Raw genomic sequence first — 19,701 nt, forward strand, 5'->3', positions numbered from 1 at the left:
ACTCTCTTGCTTGGCTATTTGATTCCAGGGGGGTGACTGGGGCATAAAGAGGATGGAGCCTGTCTAGGGTGGTTCTCAGGCGTCTGCCCATGAGGAGCTCTGCTGGAGACTTGTTAGTAGTGGCACAGGGGGTTGTGTGTTGGGTTAAAAGGTACCTAGAAAGCTTAGAGTGCCAGTCTATTGGGCCAAACCTTTCCAGGGCCTCCTTAACTGACCTGACTGCCCTTTCAGCCATGCCATTACTAGCAGGATGAAAAGGAGCTGTGAGGGCATGCCTGACCCGCAGGTTGGCTAAGAAAACCTCAAACTCACAGGAAGTAAACTGGGGGCCGTTATCAGACACAATGGTGTCAGGGAGGCCATGGGTAATTAATACCCTAGTTAGAGCCTTTGTAACAGCCTGTGAAGTTGTGGTGGTCAGTAAGGCCAGGTCTATCCATTTTGAGAAGGAATCTACCATTACCAGGAATGTTCGCCCATGAACAGGGCCAGCTAGATCAATATGCAACCAGGACCAAGGGGCCCCAGAATCTTCCCACCTGCCTGGAGTAGATGTGGGTGGAGCAGGCCTGGTAGCCTGGCATGGCTGACAAGCGTTCACCCAACTAGTGATCTGAGCATCCATGCCTGGCCACCATACATAACTGCGAGGCAGAGCCTTTATCCTGACAATGCCAGGATGGCCTTCATGCAAGACTTTTAAAACTGAGCCCTGTAGCTTGGAAGGGATAACTACCCTTGTTCCCCACAGTAAACAGCCTTGCAAAGACAATAGTTCTTGCTGGCGAATCTTGAAGGGCAGGAATTCAGGGGCATATGGAATTGCTGGCCACTTCCTTCCCACCCAGTCCAGAACTTGGGCGATTACCTTGTCCCGTGAGGAGTGGGCAGCGATGTCAAGGGCAGTGATGGGAAGATTGAGATTGTTGATCTCGAAAATAGCATTAATTGGTGCAGAATCTTCCACAGGAACAGGCAGAGGGCAGCGACTGAGAGCGTCAGCGTGGCATAGGGTTTTGCCAGGGCAATGAGCCAGCGTATAGGAATAGGCAGCCAGGAATAAAGTCCACCTGGTCATCCTTGGAGACAAAATCTGAGGGGTTTGTTTTTCACCAGACAAAAGGCCTAACAGAGGCTTGTGATCCGTGATCAATTCGAAATGGTGTCCATATAGGAACTCATGGAATTTTTTGACAGAAGCAACTGCAGCCAAAGCCTCCTTGTCAATTTGGCTGTAATTGTGCTCGGCTGAGGAAAAGGTCCTGGAGAAAAAGGCAATGGGTGCTTCAGAACCATTAGGCAGTCTATGACTTAAAACAGTCCCTATGCCAAAAGGAGAAGCGTCTGCAGCTAGAACTAAAGGCAACTGTGGATTGAATTGTATTAGTACCGCATTGGATGTAAGCAATGATTTGACAGCGTGGAAGGCATGGGCTTCCTTAGGTCCCCAGTGCCAGGGGGATTGTTTGTCCAAAAGTCTGTAGAGGCTCTGCAACGGAAGCTTTGTGAGACAGGAATGCAGCATAAAAGTTAAGAAGTCCTAAGAAGGCCTGGAGCTCAGTCTTGTTAGTAGGTGTGGGTGCATCGTGGATAGCTCTGACTTTGGACTCAATTGGGTGTATACCAGAGACGTCAATTCTATAACCCAAAAATTCTACTTGTTTAGTGGCAATAGTGCACCTGTCTTTTTTTTAACTTGAGGCCATGTTGTCTGAAACAATCGAGGACTGCTCTGACTCTTAGCAGTAATTGGGGCTTGTCAATGGCCGAAATTAAAATGTCATCGAAGTAGGGGACTATGCCTGGGAGTCCTTGGAGAAGTCTTTCCATTAGGGATTGGAAAATCCCAGGGGCTACACTTACGCCAAACTGGAGGCGCCTGCATTTGAAAGCACCCCTGTGCGTTACTATAGTCTGGAGTTCTGTGGCTGTGTCATCTACAGGGAACTTTGATAGGTCTGTGACATGCCTAATTTGACAAAAATGGTTCCTGGCTCAAAAGAATGTAGAAGGTGTTGGATAACAGGGACTGGATAGGCTCTGATTTGCAAATATCTGTTCAATGACATCTTGTAATCAGCACAGATTCTCACACTACCATCTTTCTTTAGGGGTGTAACTATTGGGGTCTCCCATTTTGCAAAGTCCACAGGCTCCAATACCCCTTGTTTGATTAATTTGTTCAGCTCACTGTCCAATTTGGGGCGGATTGCAAATGGTACCCTTCGAGGCTTTAAATGGATTGGTACTGCCTGAGGGTCCAAGTTAAATGATATTGGGGTTCCTGAGTAACACCCCAGCCCCTCACTGAAAACATCAGCATAGTCCTTGAACAAGGTATCTACTTCAGTATTTAAAATAGAGTGGATGCCGGTTACGTGGAGGCCAAGGGCAGGGAACCAGTCTAATCCGAATAGGCTAGGGAGGGCACCATCCACTACAACTAAAGGCAAGTAACCTTTAAAATTTTTGAATTGTATAAAAAACTTGCCTTTTCCGAGGACTGGGATGGTTCTGCCTTGGTAGTCAGGTAGGGTCGGGTGGCAGTCGAGGAGCTTCTTCTTTGTCAGTCTGGGAAGTAGCTTTTTTAGGGTCCCCCAGGAGATGATGGATAGTGCAGAGCCTGTGTCAACTTCCATCCTGCAGGGTTTACCTTCTATGGAGACAAAAACACTAATTTTGTTAGAGCCTTTGTTTGTCTGGTTGGCGTGATAACAGGTATAACAGTCTTCAACTTGACTTTGAAAAATTGGAGTTGTCTGAGGCTTTTGGGCAAAAGTCTTTCCTGCTTGACAGACCCTGGCTAAATGACCCTTCCTTTGGCATTTCAGACAAATGGCATTCCTGAACTTGCAGGATGTCCTGAGGTGGTTTCCCCCGCAGCTTAGGCAAATGGGCTGATGCCGGGGAGGTAGAATGGGGTTTGCCCTGATTTCTTCTTGAATGGGTTTCTGCTGCCTGAGGCAATTTACATTGTTAGTCCCATCAGAGCCTTCTTCTAAAGATTGGCTGAGCTACTCTGGCCAATCGGATTCCCCTGAATTTCTGCTTCTGAAAGGGCAGATAGTTCAGCAGCTTGGGACTCTTCAATAGCTACTGCCAGGGTTAAGTCTCATTTAGCCAATAGACACCTTTGTAGCCTTAAATCCCTGACTCCACAGACTATTTGATCTAATAGCATGTCCTCTAGATAGTCTCTAAACCCACAATGCAAAGCGGCTGTCTGTAGGGCAGCCATGTATTCACTAATGGTTTCTCCCTCAGCTTGAATTCGTCTCCTGAAAGCATGCCTTCTGGCAATTTGGGATGGCTTAGGGGAATAGTGATTGGAAAGAATTTCCTGCAATTCTTCCCAAGGAACAGCCCTGACAGAACGCGGAGCTACCAATGCCATGGCAGTGTCAAATATTGCGGCTCTGCAAAAACTTAAAAAGTAGGACTTTTTCCTATGGGCTGTAGTGTCAGCAAGGTCTATAGCGTCTAGAAAGCAGTCAAATCGGCTTCTGTAGGACTGCCATGTCTCAGTCGTCGGTCTGAAAGGTGGGAACGCAGGGTTCGAAGTCATCTTGCTTTGGCGGTGCTGTCTCTTCCGCAGGGAAGTTGAAATTCGCGCTTGCGAATACTGTCAACAGCTATGACAGTCAGCTCTTAGTGACTTCGGCTCTTTTTGTAGTGACTGAGCTCAGCGATTCTTTGTCCGGCTACCTCTTATTTGTATCCCGCCCTCGTCGCCAGTGTTGTGGAGTGGCAGTAATCACTGAGGCAAACTCGGAGTGAACATCAACTGTAACTTTATTACAAGAATAAAGGGTTGCCGCGGCTGCTGTGCTAACAGGGCAGTCAGCTGGTGGCAACAGCTGATGCCGTTTGACAGCTCCTTTTATAGCTGGCTGTCAAACGGCATCAACCAATAGGAGTGGTCCACATTCCCGCTAGAAGCGCGGACCGGAGTGAAGACTGCGGGTTAGTCCAATAGACACAACAAAAACGATCCAATCAGCTGAGAGGAGAAAGAAGAAAAAGTGCAGGATCAGCTCTCACACCGACCCCTGCACCTTTCTCTTCTTATTCTCTCAGCTGATTGGCACTGCAGGCCTCAGCTGGTGTGGGGAAAGCTGTACACTCATGTTAGGTGTGTGTGTATTAGGTGCACGTGCATTAGGTGTGTGTGAATGTGCACATGATCACTGAACTGGTAGTGGAATGGGTAGGATCCCACTACTGTTCCAAACTCTTAGTATGGCACGTTTAGCAAAATAATTATTAAAATTAACATTAACTTTATCATACCATAAATAACCATGCCATTCAAACATTAATTTGTAGCCCTCTAATTCAAGTTGTCTCTTATTCTGGAGGTTCACCCACTCTTTTAACCAGGCCAGACAGCATGAATCAAAATACAATTTCAGGTCTGATAAATCCAAAGTCCCTCTTTCCATAGCATCTTGCAGTAGTTTGTACCTAATTCTTGGTTATTTTCCCTTGCCATATAAACTTAGAAACATCCCTCTTCCATTGTTTGAAGGGATTATCGGTTGCAAGGATTAATATATATTTGTATATACTAATTTACTTTTATGTTTGTATTTGTCAACATAACCCCTAAGTATTTCACCTTTTTCTTGACCCTAAAACCCAACTTTGAATCAATATGTCACTGTTCTGAGATGACATATTCTTGATCAACATCAATATATTCACCACAGAAAAAATATATATAGTAGCCTGCAATTTTACATTTACTGCCATCACCACAGCTAAATGGTTTAGAGATGAGTTGGAGAAAGATATTCTAAATAAATGGGGAAAACTAAGAAGTAAAATTAAAATTATGGTATCCTCCACTTCGTCTGGGGTTTTTTCAGTGTAAAATGTAAGCTACAGTTTCCATCTCAAATTACGTGAAATTACTATTTTCACTAGGTGGTAGTAATAAAACTACTTACCGTATATACTCGAGTATAAGCCGAGTTTTTCAGCCCATTTTTTGTGCTGAAAAAATCCCCCTCGGCTTATACTCGAGTCAGATTCCCCTCTGAAAAAAAAATGGGCTCAGAAAACAACGCGAGCCGAGGTCGCTACAGCTCCGCTTGGCTTCTCCAACATCCGGCACTGCCCTGTTCTATGTGCCGGGCCCGGCAAGTCCGAGCAGCCAGCGCGTGGAGCAGGACGGTGCCGGAGACCATTGGCTGCCTCTTTCGCAGCACGGGAGGCCTCCTCGGCTGGACAGCTGCTCTCCTCCTTCTCTGCCTGTTTGTTCTGTGTGACCGAGGAGGAGGAGACCGGCCGGCTGGTTGGGAGGCTTTTTGCGCCGAGGAGGCGGCTGCTGGTGTCCGGCTTTGCTCCGCTCTCCGATGGTCCGGCGCGGCCCTGTTCTTTACTTGGGCAGCCGGGCGCCCGCAACGGCGCCACGGTGGCAACGGGCAGTTCCGCCCAGGTTCGCTCAGGGCCTGGCTGGCTGCAAGCGAGCTGCAGCCGGGCGCCCCAGTCCCGTGAGCCGCGCTTGGGAAGGGAAAGGCAAAGCGCTTTTTGCCTTTCCTTCCCGAGGCGACGCAGGACTGGGACCGCACCGGCGGCAGCAACTCCCAACAGTTTTTAGCCGGGAAGGGAAAGGCAAAAAGTGCTTTGCCTTTCCCCCTTCCCGAGGCGACGGGACTGGGGCCGCACGCGGCAGCAACTCCCAACACAGCCGGGAAGGGAAAGGCAAAGCGCTTTGCCTTTCCTTCCCGAGGCGACACGGGACTGGGGCCGTGACCGGGCGGCAGCAACTCCCAACAGCCCCAGCCGGGAAGGGAAAGGCAAAAAGCGCTTTGCCTTTCCCCTTCCCGAGGCGACGCGGGACTGGGCCGCACCGGCGGCAGCAACTCCCAACAGCCCCAGCCGGGAAGGGAAAGGCAAAAGCGCTTTGCCTTTCCCTTCCCGAGGCGACACGGGACTGGGGCCACACCAGCGGTAGCGACTCCTGACTCAGGGGGCCTCCGAGGAGAGGAACAGAGTGACTCCTGCCTCCCGCTGTTGTCATCATCTTCTTCTTTTGGGTTAGTGAATCAATTAAACCTTTCATGATAGTGAGATCGTTTCCCCAAATTAATTATTTTTATTTTTGAAATTTACCAGTAGCTGCTGCATTTCCCACCCTCCGCTTATACTCGAGTCAATAAGTTTTCCCAGTTTTTTTGTGTAAAATTAGGTGCCTCGGCTTATATTCGGGTCGACTTATACTCGAGTATATATGGTATATCTATACTTGGCTGTTGGTCAGAAATAGCAATTTTACTAATCACAATAAAAATAAGACCTCATCATTTAAGTCTTAACATGTAGGTTATAGGTTTTTTTTTTAAAAAAACAAACAAACAGTGAAGTAGGTTTATACATTTTTATGTAATTTTCAAATTTTCACTTAACCAATTGAATTATATTAGTAGGATAACAAAAACTTTAGGCATTGTTTCTATAATAATTACTTCTAATTTGAGATCTTTCATATCTAAGTGAACTGTTCATTCATCTTTGTTGCAGGAATTTTCTAAAAGATAATTCTTGGAATCACATGGTACAAATTCACAACTTCTTCAGAATTTACAATACATGCAAAAAGTCAATCCAAAAGTGTACTTTCCCAGAGTCTCATAAAAGCACCTTTCACTTCTTTGTTCCTCAAACTATATATGACAGGGTTTAAAGCAGGGCTAATGATCGTGTGAAAAAGAGAGAGGTATTTGTCTGCATTTGGAGAAACAGTGGAATTGGGTTTCATATACTTAATACAAGCAGAACCAAAGAATAAGGTCACAACAATGAGATGTGAGGAGCAAGTGGAGAAAGTCTTTTTCCCGCCCTCAGAGGATGAGATCTTTGAAATGGCAGCAATGATTCCAGAGTAAGACATTAAAATCAGAAAAAAAGGAAAAGTTGCAAAAATCACAACAACTACAAAATCAGTTATTTCAATTCTAAACGTGTTACCACAAGCCAATTTCAGTAATGGAGGAATATCACAAAAATAATGATCGATAACATTAGAATTACAAAAGGGCATTGTGAATACCATAGTTGTATGGCCAAAGGACATGAAAAATCCACTTAACCAAGAGGCTACAGCTAAGTTAGTACAAACATTTTTCTCCATTAGAACAGAGTAGTGCAGTGGTTTGCAAATGGCAACATAATCATCATAAGCCATTGAGGCCAAGAGGAAACATTCTGTTCCACCCCAAAACAATGCAAAATAATTCTGCAGAGCACAACCCATAAAGGAGATGGATTTATCCCCTGAACAGAAATTGTCAAGCATCTTGGGGACAATAACTGATGTGAAAAATATCTCAAGGAAGGATAGATTGCTTAGGAAAAAAATACATGGGTGTGTGTAGGGTTTGGTCAACCAATGTAAGGAGAATGATTAGAAGATTTCCAGTCAAAGCATTGATGTAGATTCCCAGAAAATGGAGAAAAATATACTTTGTAAATGGTATTCTTTAGAAAGACCCAGAAGGCTGAATTTGGTGGGTGCTGTGTTGTTTTTTAGAACATTTTCTTTCTTTATATGCATCCTGGAAAACAAAAGCAACTATATGTTAATTTAATACATTAAAATTTGGTTTTATTCAATTCAGTTGTGTGTGAAATCATACTGAGGCTTAATAATATTAAACTTGGGACTTTGGATAAATCAATGGTGTAACCATTCAATTTGGCCAATTTCTGATTATCAGACAGCTGATGAACTGTTCATACAGGTATTACCTGCAAATAAAAAAAAATCATTGTTATAACAAGACCACTCCTATTTTCTCAAATTAAAGTGTTCATTCTGATGAAACATTCATTCATCCCAGTATAAAACATCTTAAGAAGAGTTACAAGAGTCCAGTGCAAAAAGAAGTTCTTTACTTTTCTCTATAATATTCCCTTTGACACCAAACCTTTTATTAAAAACAAATGTATCCAGTGCCTTAATCTCATATCATTAACTACATTCAGATTTGGCAACATGGTGAAGAAAATGTTTTATATTTTTCCTATATTTCCTCCCTAATTATAATAATATCTATTTGTGTCTAATTTTCAGTTTATTTTCTTTGTTAGGAACCCTTTCTTTGGAAAATTCTATTTTAGGGCAATACATTTTAAAAACAATCAGACTAGAGCAAAATATACAATCCCTTCAGGAGTAGAAGATTCAAGAATTTTTAAATAAATTTTATTCTATTACAGATATTTCCAGGTTTCAAGAGAAATGGAAGTATAACGAATAATTTTAAAAAGTATAATGAGAAACTGGAATATCTGATACAGGGAAATCCATTGAAAATGATTTTGCGCAACCAATTTCATGTTTCTGCTGATTGAAATGTTTCTTTTCAACAGAAGTATCATTTGTATTGGATAGTTACATGGTTTTTAGGAAACCTATATGTTCAGCTATTTTGAGGAGAGGTACTCATAGTACACCTTTATTTTGCCTATTTGCCATCTTATATCACGGGTGTCAAACTCACTGCATCACATTGCCATCATGTGATGTATTGCAACTTTTCCCCCCTTTACGGAGCTGGGGTGGGTGTGGCCTATGTGTGATGCATCCGGCCCACTGGCCACCAATTTGATACCTCTGTCTTACAAGATCTTTTCTCATATATTTAATGTATAATGTTATTACTTGTTTTTATGGTTTCTTTTTTCCATTTCTATATCAGCTGTTTTGAAAATAATAGGAAGAGAAAAGAAAAAAACTGTGTGGAAGGTAATCCTTTCTTTATCAAGTAAGAGCTCATATTCTTTTGTAATTCCAAAAAGTATTTTAATATCAGAAATCCTATTATTATTATTTTGTTAAGCAAAATGAAATCAATATCAATACTATAACTGTGTAAAGCAGGGGACTATGAATTCTATATTCCCCCTCATCTCGGTCATAACAAAACTAGCAGTATGCCTTAGGCCAGTCACAAACTCTCAATTGAAACCATTGACAGGATTGTTGTTATGGGAAAAGTAGGAGATGGGAAAATTAGGTATGCAAGCCATCTTGAGTCATATATAAACATGGCAGAATGAAATAATAATGATGATGCCACCACAAAAATGACAAAGTAGGAACAACAGTGCATTGGAATATATGCTAGAAATACCACTTGCCTGCAAGCAAAAACAGGTTGGACCAGAAAACAGACAAAGTAATGGAAAATGAAGAAGTTTAGGACTTTAGAATTTAAATAGATCATCACCTCCCACATGACATCCCAAACTTAACAATTATCAATAAAAAAACCAAAACAGTCTGGATAGTGGATGTTGCAGTACCTGGAAGAGAAGAAGAGAACAGAAATAGCTGAAAAAAAATATACAAAGATGTGCAAATAGGAGTAGATCAACCATAGCAAAAGAAATAAAATAAAATAGTAATAGTAATAGGTGCAAGTTTGGGTGCAATCCCCAAAACCGGAGTACTACTAGAATACCATGGGCATTGGCAAGTCAACATCAGTCAATTGCAAAAGACAACTTTACTTGAAACAGCTTATATCCCACATTGATACCTTTAACACCATCAAATAACAACATCTGCCTATCCTAAATTCTTAGAAAGGTTGCAATAAGTTGACAAAAATCCCAAAGTCAGTCTAAAACTTCTTGTGAAGAATAATAATAACAGCAATCATTAGTAGAAAACTTTTTTTTTCTACAGTAGTGATGCTCATACCATCATTAAAGAAAGAACCTGTATTTGGTTAATATAGTTCATCTTCCCCTAGAGAAATTTCAGGAAAAAATCCATTTAGTTTTTATCATACATGATTGCTAAGCTTCAACAGATAACTTGTAAAGTTAATCTCGAACTTTCTTTTCAGAAACTCAGCTCCTACATTCTTGAAGGAGTTGTGCAAAAGGATAAGCTGAAAAGATGACTATAGTAATATGTATCAAATACCAGTCCCACTTAGAATGATCTATTATAACATTATGCCATTTTATATATATGATATTGGAATTCGCATAATTAGGTGAAAGATATCTCTTAAGTTATTGAAACTTTTTTCAGTTGTAGACTTGCACAGGATTGCACTAAAGAAGACTTGATTTTTCTTCAGTCTTCAGGTGTGTATCTTCTTTTGTTGTTTCATTATCCACTGTCACGCCACAAATGATTTGAATTCCATGTAAGTCTCAACCATCTATATTTATCCTGTTTGCCCATATCAACTTCAGATCATCTCACCTATTTCAGTTTTTGTCATACATATTCCCACAATTTCTGAAGCTTAGAAATAGAGTCTCAATGCAACCTTTTCACAATGTGAGTAACCAAATAATTGAATGCAAGGTAATTAAATTGCTAAATTAACCTTCCTTTGGAGGGTCCACTTTTAAAACTTCTCTTTCAATAAAAACAATTGAAGGAAAATGTTCTGATATTTTATACCCCTTCAAGCAGATTTTAATTCTGTATTTGTGTGAGTTTCTGATAAGTCTTCTTAAATACTTCTCTCCGCCCCTCCATTGGCTGTCATAGGTAGCCAGGGTCGGAAAGGCATAATTTATTATAAAATAATCAGCACACCCTTTGTACAGCAGAAAAGTCTTCTCCCTAAGAAGATAGAATTTTTAATTCCCTGATGCAGATTCCCAATGAGAATTTAATGCTGCCAAAGCAAAAAAATATATATCTTTGAAACAGAGAAAATTGGCAAAATAAAAGGCAAAAAAGAAATATAGAATAAATCATAAACTTCCCATTCATAAAATATGAAGCAGAATTTTAAAATATTCCTAATGCTAGAATGGTTTGTTCTGGGGACTTCTTTAAAAATGTCATTTTTACACTGATTAGTGATGTCCTTTTTTCATATTTTATGGTTCTTTTGGAATTCTGAAAATATTATTTCCCCCCTCCCCCCAAAAAAATCTTAACACACCTAATTCTTGTCTTCAATTCAGGTGTAGGATTTTTTTAAAAAAGTAGATAATATATATTTCAAATTCTTTCAATATATTCACTGTAGTGAAAGACTCACATTATTTATTTTCTCATTTATTTATTTATTAGAAACATTGTTTTGATAACATTGGTCAATTTACTTTTTTCAAAAGTTTTGCTTTCTAAAAAACTGTTGGTGAACACTAACATAATTTCAGAATGACTATATCACATAGGACTCCTGAGAAATATGAATTTAACATTTAATTATTATAATTGTCAGTTTCTGACATGCTATAAAAGTTCAAGAGGGCTAAAAGTGTTTTTCTGGTGATTTTCATTTTCAGTGTCTGTAGCATCTTGCAGCACTGTTCAACAATAGTCAGCCAGTACTGATGGATTCTCGTTGCCAAATAATTTAATTAGCTAACAGGTTGAAAATACCTCCCCACTCGTATTTTCTCTATGGCAACAATCCTATGAAGGGCTAAGAGAGAGTGCCTGGCCCAAGGTCACCCAACTGGCTTTCATGGCTAAAGTGGAACTTGAAGTCATAATGTCTTGCTTTTTAGCCTGGTATCTTAACTGTTAGAAGAATATCTTACAGTTTGCCAAAGGTGAGGAGGCTCTGAGGATTTTTGTTGCTTTGATCACCACTTTGGTTTGGTTACAAGGCAAAATGCACCACAATAAATAAACAAACAAACAAAAAGAGTGTGGCAGAGATGATTTATCATTTATTTGTGTTTACTTTGTTTTCCTTGAGTTGTATTCCCCATAATAATAAACCAAAATTATTAAGTTTTTATTGTTTTTTAACTTGAAAACTATGATAAGGCAAAAAGATTCTGCGGAGCACTACAGAAACATGTAATCAGCCTACACCAGAGGTCCCCAAGCCCTGTTCAGAACCAGGCTGCACAAGCTCCTTCATATGCACCACCTGCTCATGCAAATGGAGCTGTGCATGCTTGTGCACACCTGCCTATCACTTACAGGGAACTATCCCCTCTCTACTCTCCCCCCCCCTTACTGGGCTACTAAGCCACAAAAGTTGGGGACCACTGGCCTACACCAAAGCAATATATACACCTTAATATCTCAAAGAGAACAGCCAGTAAGAAGGCTGGCTATGAACTTAATTTTGTTCTGTACTTTAATATATGTCAAAAATATACCTGAGTTCAGGCTAATTCCCCCCCACACACACACATACTTTTTGGAAATTAAGAGTCAAATATCTTGTTTGTCACTTTAGCATTTCCAACTTGCTACACCACATTTGATGCCCACAAGCAAATGCATCCAATCTTTCATAGTTACTTGGAAATAGTGTAAGACAATAACAATAGAAATATTCTTTTTCTACATGAATTTCCTGCAATTATGAAATGATGTTTGCTACTGAGACTCTTTTTCTTCTCTTTTCATGTCCTTAGAATTATTTTTATGTGTATTTTACCCATCTGGAATTTACACATATGTTGGAGAATTATCAATCCAGAAGAAAAGAACTGTATTTCATCTTGCAATTGTCTTTATTAAATTATTAAACAAAGCAAACAAAGTACAAGGTACATCAGTACAAACAAAGCAAAAAAGCAAAACCTCTGCTTGTAATGATTAGGTGTCTGCTTACATCACTAGCATTGTTGTAGGTGCACTTAAATATTGCCTATCTATAAGTAAAGCACCACAGAAATAACAAACTTGAAGAAAATAAAACTTTTGGGAGAAATGTGTTTGATTTGCATTTGAATAATACTTAATCTAAACCAGTCTTTGGAATGATTGAAGATTCACACATTTTAACTCCTTCTTGAAAATTAGGTGAATTTCTTTACCCTTCCCTCAAAGTATGAATCCTAGACGAAACTTCTTTGCACAGACATTCAGAAAATTTGTGCAAAATGTTTTCACAAAGTATTTCCTATAACAGAGTTTTTTGGTATGATAATTAATGGGATGGATATTGGAAAACTATGAATTCTAATCCTACCTTAGACACAAAAACTTATTGGATCATATTGGACCACTCATTCTCTTCTACTTTACTTTATAAACTATATATAAACTACATATGGCATATAGTTGCTAAAGGCAAAGTGTAATCTGTTCTGATATTGAAAATCTGAGTTGCAAATTCTAATCTAATTTTTAATACAATTATCAGCTCTATGAATCAGAACATGGCATTACCTAAATACATTATCAGCATGGAAATTGTTGTGGACAATAACAGTGTGAATAGAGCTTATAAATCCACTCCTGGTTTCCAAGCTTGTTTATTATAGAATTAAATATGCAACTGGATAATTTCTTGCAGCTTTTAAAATATTTTGGAATAAAAACTATTATGACTCAAATCATGCAGGTATCTATTGTTGACTTGCATGTGTATCTAAGTTTTAAAGGAAAGAAATTTGGCTTCCCATATGACTTTGTATTAAAGTAAGTGTCTGCTATAATAAATGTGATCTTTCAATTGGTGCGGGCATCTTTTTTTAATGTAACAAATTAGGCTTTAAGAAAACTTTGAAAAACGAGACATCATGAGATATACAAATACATATTGTAAGGTACGTCTTCTTCATCATCAATAAAATCATCTACCTAATTGTAACAATAGTTTAAGAATTGGATGAGTAAGGCTATTTTTTAAGGAATTGTCTACAAAATCAGCAAAAATAATGTTTCATACTCATGCAGAATTTTGCTGGTATTTCTTTTACGGCATCTTTTACTGGTTTGTTCCTTAAACTGTAGATAACAGGATTAAGCATTGCAGGGGCCATTGTGTAGATGAGAGACAGGAGCTTGCCTAAAGAATCAGAATGATCAAACTTTGGACTTAAATAAGCAAACATAGCTGTGCAATAGAAGAAGATAACAGAGACCATATGTGAATAACATGTGCCTAAGGCCCTTTGCCTTCCAGCGGGTACAGTAAGCTTTGAGATGGCAGTAATAATCAAAATATAGGAAACCAGGATGAATATGAATGGGATGATAAGAACTAGGAATACAGCCAGAATATTTTCCATATTATTTATAAAATTGCTTGGGTAATTCAGTCTCATCAGTGGAGAGATATCACAGAAGAAGTGATTAATAACATTAGAACCACATAAGGGCAGAGAAAATATCAACCATGTCTGTAATAGAGATACAAACAAGCCAATGATCCAGCAGCCGGAGACAAAGAGGAAACAGGTTCTCCTGGTCATGAGTCTTATATAGTGCAAGGGATGGCAAATTGCCAAATAACGATCATATGCCATTACAGCCAGGAGGTAACATATAGCAGTTCCCAGGAAGATGTAAAAGAACATCTGCATGGCACACCCCAAGAATGAGATAGTCTTCCTCTTTGTTATGAAGTGTACAAGCATTTGAGGCAGAATGACAGATGTATAACAGATATCCAAGAAAGATAAATGCCTAAGGAAAAAATACATGGGAGTGTGAAGACCCTGGCTATAAATAGTGGCCACAAAGACTATCAAGTTCCCCATCAGAATAAAAAAGTAGATTATCAGGAAAACAGCAAAAAGCAAAGTTTGTAAATCAGTTCTTTCAGAAATTCCAAGGAGTACAAATTCAATAGGAGTGGTACTATTGTCATTCATTATTTTGGGTGCTTTTCCTGTAGGGAAGGAAGCAGGAAGGCAATAAAAAATACATACATATTTAGGACTTGTTTATTTATTATATTTATGACAAAAAAAGAATCAGCAATGTTAATTTCAGACAAATACCAGAACCTTACCTAAAGGGTTCGTATTTTAATTCTAAACATATGATTTATACTTTTCTAACCTGAAACAGGTTTAATTTTACTTTGCATTTTTCAAGTTTGAAATGCACATTCAAAGTCCATGTACAGAATCCATTACATCAGGAAATGGATCTGTATTTGAAATAAGTCAAACATTAAATTAAAAAGGAGGGAATTATTTGATTGCCAATAAGGAAATATATTGAAAAGTGCACTTCAGTATGTTCATTAATTTTTATTTAAGAGTAATAATAAATACAGCTGAATATATTTGCTCCAGATATGTTCCTTTGTTAGATTATATAGGGGAAAAACAATTATCATATAATTTTCCTGTTTCCATTTCTGCTACATAGGATTCAGAATTAATATCTCTTATATTTATATGAAAGAGATACAAAAATGCATTCCTTTGCATGTATTAACAATGTAAAGATATTAAGAGAAATTTGGAATATTTATAACAACTAAATATTTGAAAAATTATGACCAGAAAAAGAAATAATTATATATATAGGCAAAAATTTGTTTATTTCTAAGTTTTGCTCCTAAGATCTGCAAATATATGATAATTTGTGTTTTTTTAACAACTAAAGGTATTGACCTATATCTCTATCATTTAAAGCCGCATGAGTGTTTTCATGGATTTCTCTTACATCTTATTCATTAATTCTAGTACTAGCTCAGTTCTTACACAGTTTTATATTATCTACATGATGATATAAATGCTACTTCTAAAATGTGTTCCATATAATCTGACACATATAGAACCTTCTTGTAAACAGTAAAAATAGCTACCAAGATATATCAAAAGTATAAAAGAATCTAGGTAGAATACATGAAGAATACTTACCAGTGAAAAGCTGAGCTTTTCTTAAAATTTGAATGTAATTTTCAAATACTCATGCAGTGTAAATAATTTTTGATGTTTAGTAATTATAGTTCAATTTTAGTAATTATAATTCAATTTCAAGTTCCAGGCACTTCCACTGATAGTAAAACAGAAAGAAAAGAAAGAGTTACACTGAAAGCAACAACAATATACAGAATGATGAATGAATTTAACTTCTTTCAATTAATTTCCATTGGGACTTCCCATAGGAGAACCATGGAATATTTCAACAGTAGTATGATTTAATACAATTTATAGACGCTTTCCCCCTTTTTGACTATAACTGATGGCTTGCTCTATCTATTCCTGTTTCTTTTTTTTCTTTTTTTTTGTAAATTTTGAGTTTTCACAAAAAAATTCAAATAAAAGATCTTTTTTGAAAGTAGCATAATCCCGGGTTATATTTCTTTGTACAGACACAAATTCAATTTCATGCTCATTTTTATGTTCTATTCCATATCTTATTAATGTTTTACATTTTCTGCATAGCTTCTCCCCTCTTTTAATTTTCTCAATTTTATTTTAATTATCCCATCTCAATTCAAATCATTATATTTATATTTTTTGTCTGTCCTGTTTCAATTATCTATTATCTTTTCTCATTAAACAAAGTTTCTCCTGTAGTTACTGATTGGAGTATGACGCCTTTATATCTTTTAAGTTTATCCATTTAACTCTTATTTAGGCTTCAATATATACCCTAAAGTTATAACATTCAATATAATACATAACTTCCATTCGGATTCTGCTTGGTACATTCTTAAAATACACACTATATTCTTAAAAAAAAGAAAAAATTATAAATGTATGTAATTAAAACAACACATTCCATTCCAATTAAATTCTATCATTAATATTAATATTCATTAAAATCTTAACTTCTTTAACATTACTTTTCAATTAAATATCATACTTCTATGGGAACAATTATAAGCTTTCCATAATTAATTCTCCCCCCTTCATTTATATTTTATAAAACATTAACTAATTAAAATGTTCCCGTCCCTTCCGAATTCAATTTTCTCATTTATTTTATTTCACTTATTTTATTAACAAACATTTCACAAAATTACACTATTTTATCCCTCATTTTAATCATACATTGTTTCCAATTTTCTAAAGTTATTTATATTAGTAATATAACAATACAATCTTATGTACCTTTACAGAATCCCTTTTTCAGTTAAATTTTCACCCATTATCTCTAAATAAGTCCTGTTTATATCTTGGTCCGGTTCTTTGTAATTTCTTTTCCTTTCCTTCTTCCCTCTCTTCTTCTCTCTCCCCTTTTTACCCCCTTGTCTCTCTACCTCTATTTCTCTCTTCTGTATTCCCCTTTTCTGTTGCTTTCCAGTGTTATACTTATTTTTCGAATTATTTTTCTTTTCTTTGGTTGTTTTTTAAGTCTTAAATTCTCCATTCTCTTTCCCCCCTTTCCTTTTTCTTCCCCACATAAAATTGCTTGTTCATTAAAGATGGCTTCTTCTTTGTCCCAGTCTTCTTGTTTTGCATACGTTTCTTGTTGTTTCTCATAGTTCCAAATCTCTATTTCTTAGAATTGAAAAACGAAGCCAAAAGAACCCCTCCCTTCATGTGCATCTTCTTCATACTTTTTAAATTCCATTTTCAATTCATCCAGAAGTAGTGCCATTGTATAAATTTTTAAACAACCACCCGATTAATTTTAGTCATTCAAATGCAAAAAATCAAGAATCCAAAGATCACCAAATAATCCAAATACACCCAAACTGTTTCTTTTTGCTCTTTTTTTTTCACTTTCTCTTCCTGGGGTTCTACTGTTTAGTTACAAAGTTTCAGTTAAAATGTATCTTTTAGAAGTCTTGTTGAAGTTTTACTGTAGATTCTTTTTAATTCCCACCAGTCTCCTCCCTCTTTCCAGATCCTGCCCTTTTATTCTTTTTCTCTCCCTTCCTGCTTATGAAAAAAAAATTAGTGTCCAGAAATCTTTATTATCCCTTTGAATTTTTTTTATATTTTCAGCTTAATTGCCTATTGATGTCAAAGCGGATTTTTCCAATTTCTTATTTAAGTCTCTTAGTGGTCAGTATAGGGAAGGAGAGAGAAGAAAAAAACCCAAACCTTTCCCTTTTCACTTTCCTTCACTGCTCTGACTCTTCTTTGGGAGCTATGTTATTTTTTTGTAAGTTTAAATTCCAGGGTACCTTAGTTGTTGCTTTTGCAATTTAACCTGGTCAGCCAAAACTTTCACTTCTTATCTTCCTCCTGCACATTCTTTTCCGGTCGAGTTCTTCTTTGTTGTGGCCATTTTTGACCACTGCCGCAACCGCCTTCGGGAAAGGGAGTAATGGTCAGCTGGGGAGGAGAGATGTGGCTCTCCTCAACCCTGCTGGCAGTCTCCCCCCTCTTCACCATCTAAGCCACGGGGTGGCTTAGCCCTGAAACCAGCTGGCTCGGTGCGCTCCAGTGGCGAGCCCAGACCAAAACCACGCACGATCGCGGATTTCAGTCTGTCACTGAAGAAACTCAAACCGGAAGCCTATTCCTGTTTCTGTAGGAAGTTAGCACCCACCCCTCTCCTAGAAAATTGAAATATCCTAGGAAATATTAAAAAGGCAGAATATTTCCCCTAAAAAGAGTAGAAACTCAAGAGCAGAAACACCTCAGAAGCAGAAGCTCACCCCCATCTTTGTTAATGGGTGGGCTATTAAGACCTGGGCCAGAATACTTTACATAACAAAGATCTCCAGGTAAAGGTATAGCAATTGCCCAAGAGCCCTTTAAGTGCATCATCACCCAGCAAAGCTCAACCAAGCCTGGAACTCAGGAAAGCCTACAAAGTTAGCTAAGACCCCCGCCCCAGGAGTCTGACAGCCAATGGGATACATTTCTTGCAGAAATACTAAGGTAGGGCCCAACAGAGGGCATATAAAGGTCTCTCAGCATCTTGGCTCGCCCTTCTTGATCTTTTCCTTCACCTTGGAGCATGTGATCCTTCTTTGGAGTTTCAAGCCATGTGGTCCTGCTGTCCACCATTAAATCATCTTTCCAAATAGCCTCCATGTTTCCAGTGTCTTTTTCCCCACTTGGAAATGAACCCAAAAGGATAATTCTTCCAATATTTCTTTCTATCATCTGTCTGTCTGTCTGTCTGTCTGTCTGTCTGTCTGTCTGTCTGTCTATCTATCTATCTATCTATCTATCTATCTATCTATCTATCTATCTATCTATCTATCTATCTATCTGTCAGCACCTTATTCTTGCATGTGCTTTGCTGTTATGTGGTGAAAGACTGTTATGAACTCAAAGGTGGTGGTGGTGTTATGAAGTTTGGAATGAAAGTAAATGCTGTATCTCCTTGAGACACTGCCTCAAGGTCATCCAGCTGGAAAAAGGAGGGAGCTGCATACTAAACGAGCCTTGAACTGGCCATTAAGAAAACATCTTGCCTGAGCCTGACTGGGGTGGGAAGTGAGATACAATTAAGGGAGAGAAAAGTAGAACTTAGGGATTTTGACATTCAGTTTTCAGTTCTGCAATATACTTGATCTCTGAAAAACCTATGTCTTGCTCAACAAATGGAACCAATGATAATTTCTATTTAGAGGTTTAAATTGTGGCATCTAAATCTATCAGTATTAAATCTATCAGCCCTACCTACCTATCTAGCTACCTGCCCACATATCATATCTGTCTGTCTGTCTATCTATCTACAGTATCTATCTATCTATCTATCTATCTATCTATCTATCTATCTATCTATCTATCTATCTATCTATCTATCTATCATATATCTATCTATCATATATCTATTTATCTATATATCATATGTCTATCAATCTCCTTATATAACTATCTGTGAATCTGTGGGTTATCTTACAGTTACTGAGTATTTGCCACTTGAAGAAGACCCTGTGAAAATGATTAAAATGGAGACAGGATAAGAGCAGAAACCATTGCTTTTGTTTCAAGGGTATAATGAAGAAGCATGTTAACTTTTTTCTTATTATGCATTTCATATGGGAAGATAATGACTACATACATATAAATAAAAAGTTTAAAATATTAGGAGGTCTATAATTTAAGCTTTATAGTTTCAGTGAATAAAAACCAATGAAGTCAAGG

At 38.0% G+C, this 19,701-nt stretch overlaps 2 protein-coding genes across 2 annotated transcripts; both read right to left on the reverse strand.

The window, feature by feature from the left end:
* Positions 1-6,604: 6,604 nt before the first annotated feature.
* LOC113428713 (olfactory receptor 10A7-like) lies at positions 6,605-7,507 on the reverse strand. The gene is given in 2 exon segments (XM_026691250.2): positions 6,605-7,360; positions 7,362-7,507. Coding segments are annotated over 2 exon segments (762 nt in total). The 5' UTR covers positions 7,368-7,507.
* Positions 7,508-13,605: 6,098 nt separating this feature from the next.
* LOC113428714 (olfactory receptor 10A7-like) lies at positions 13,606-14,556 on the reverse strand. Its single transcript, XM_026691251.1, has one exon. It carries the CDS (start codon positions 14,554-14,556, stop codon positions 13,606-13,608), a length of 951 nt encoding a protein of 316 aa, XP_026547036.1.
* Between the last annotated feature and the right edge of the window lie 5,145 nt (positions 14,557-19,701).

The sequence above is a fragment of the Notechis scutatus genome, chromosome Z, assembly GCF_049901735.1.
Source record: "Notechis scutatus isolate UNSWTSFEM ecotype Mainland chromosome Z, rNotScu1.2, whole genome shotgun sequence".
Lineage (NCBI taxonomy): Eukaryota > Metazoa > Chordata > Lepidosauria > Squamata > Elapidae > Notechis > Notechis scutatus.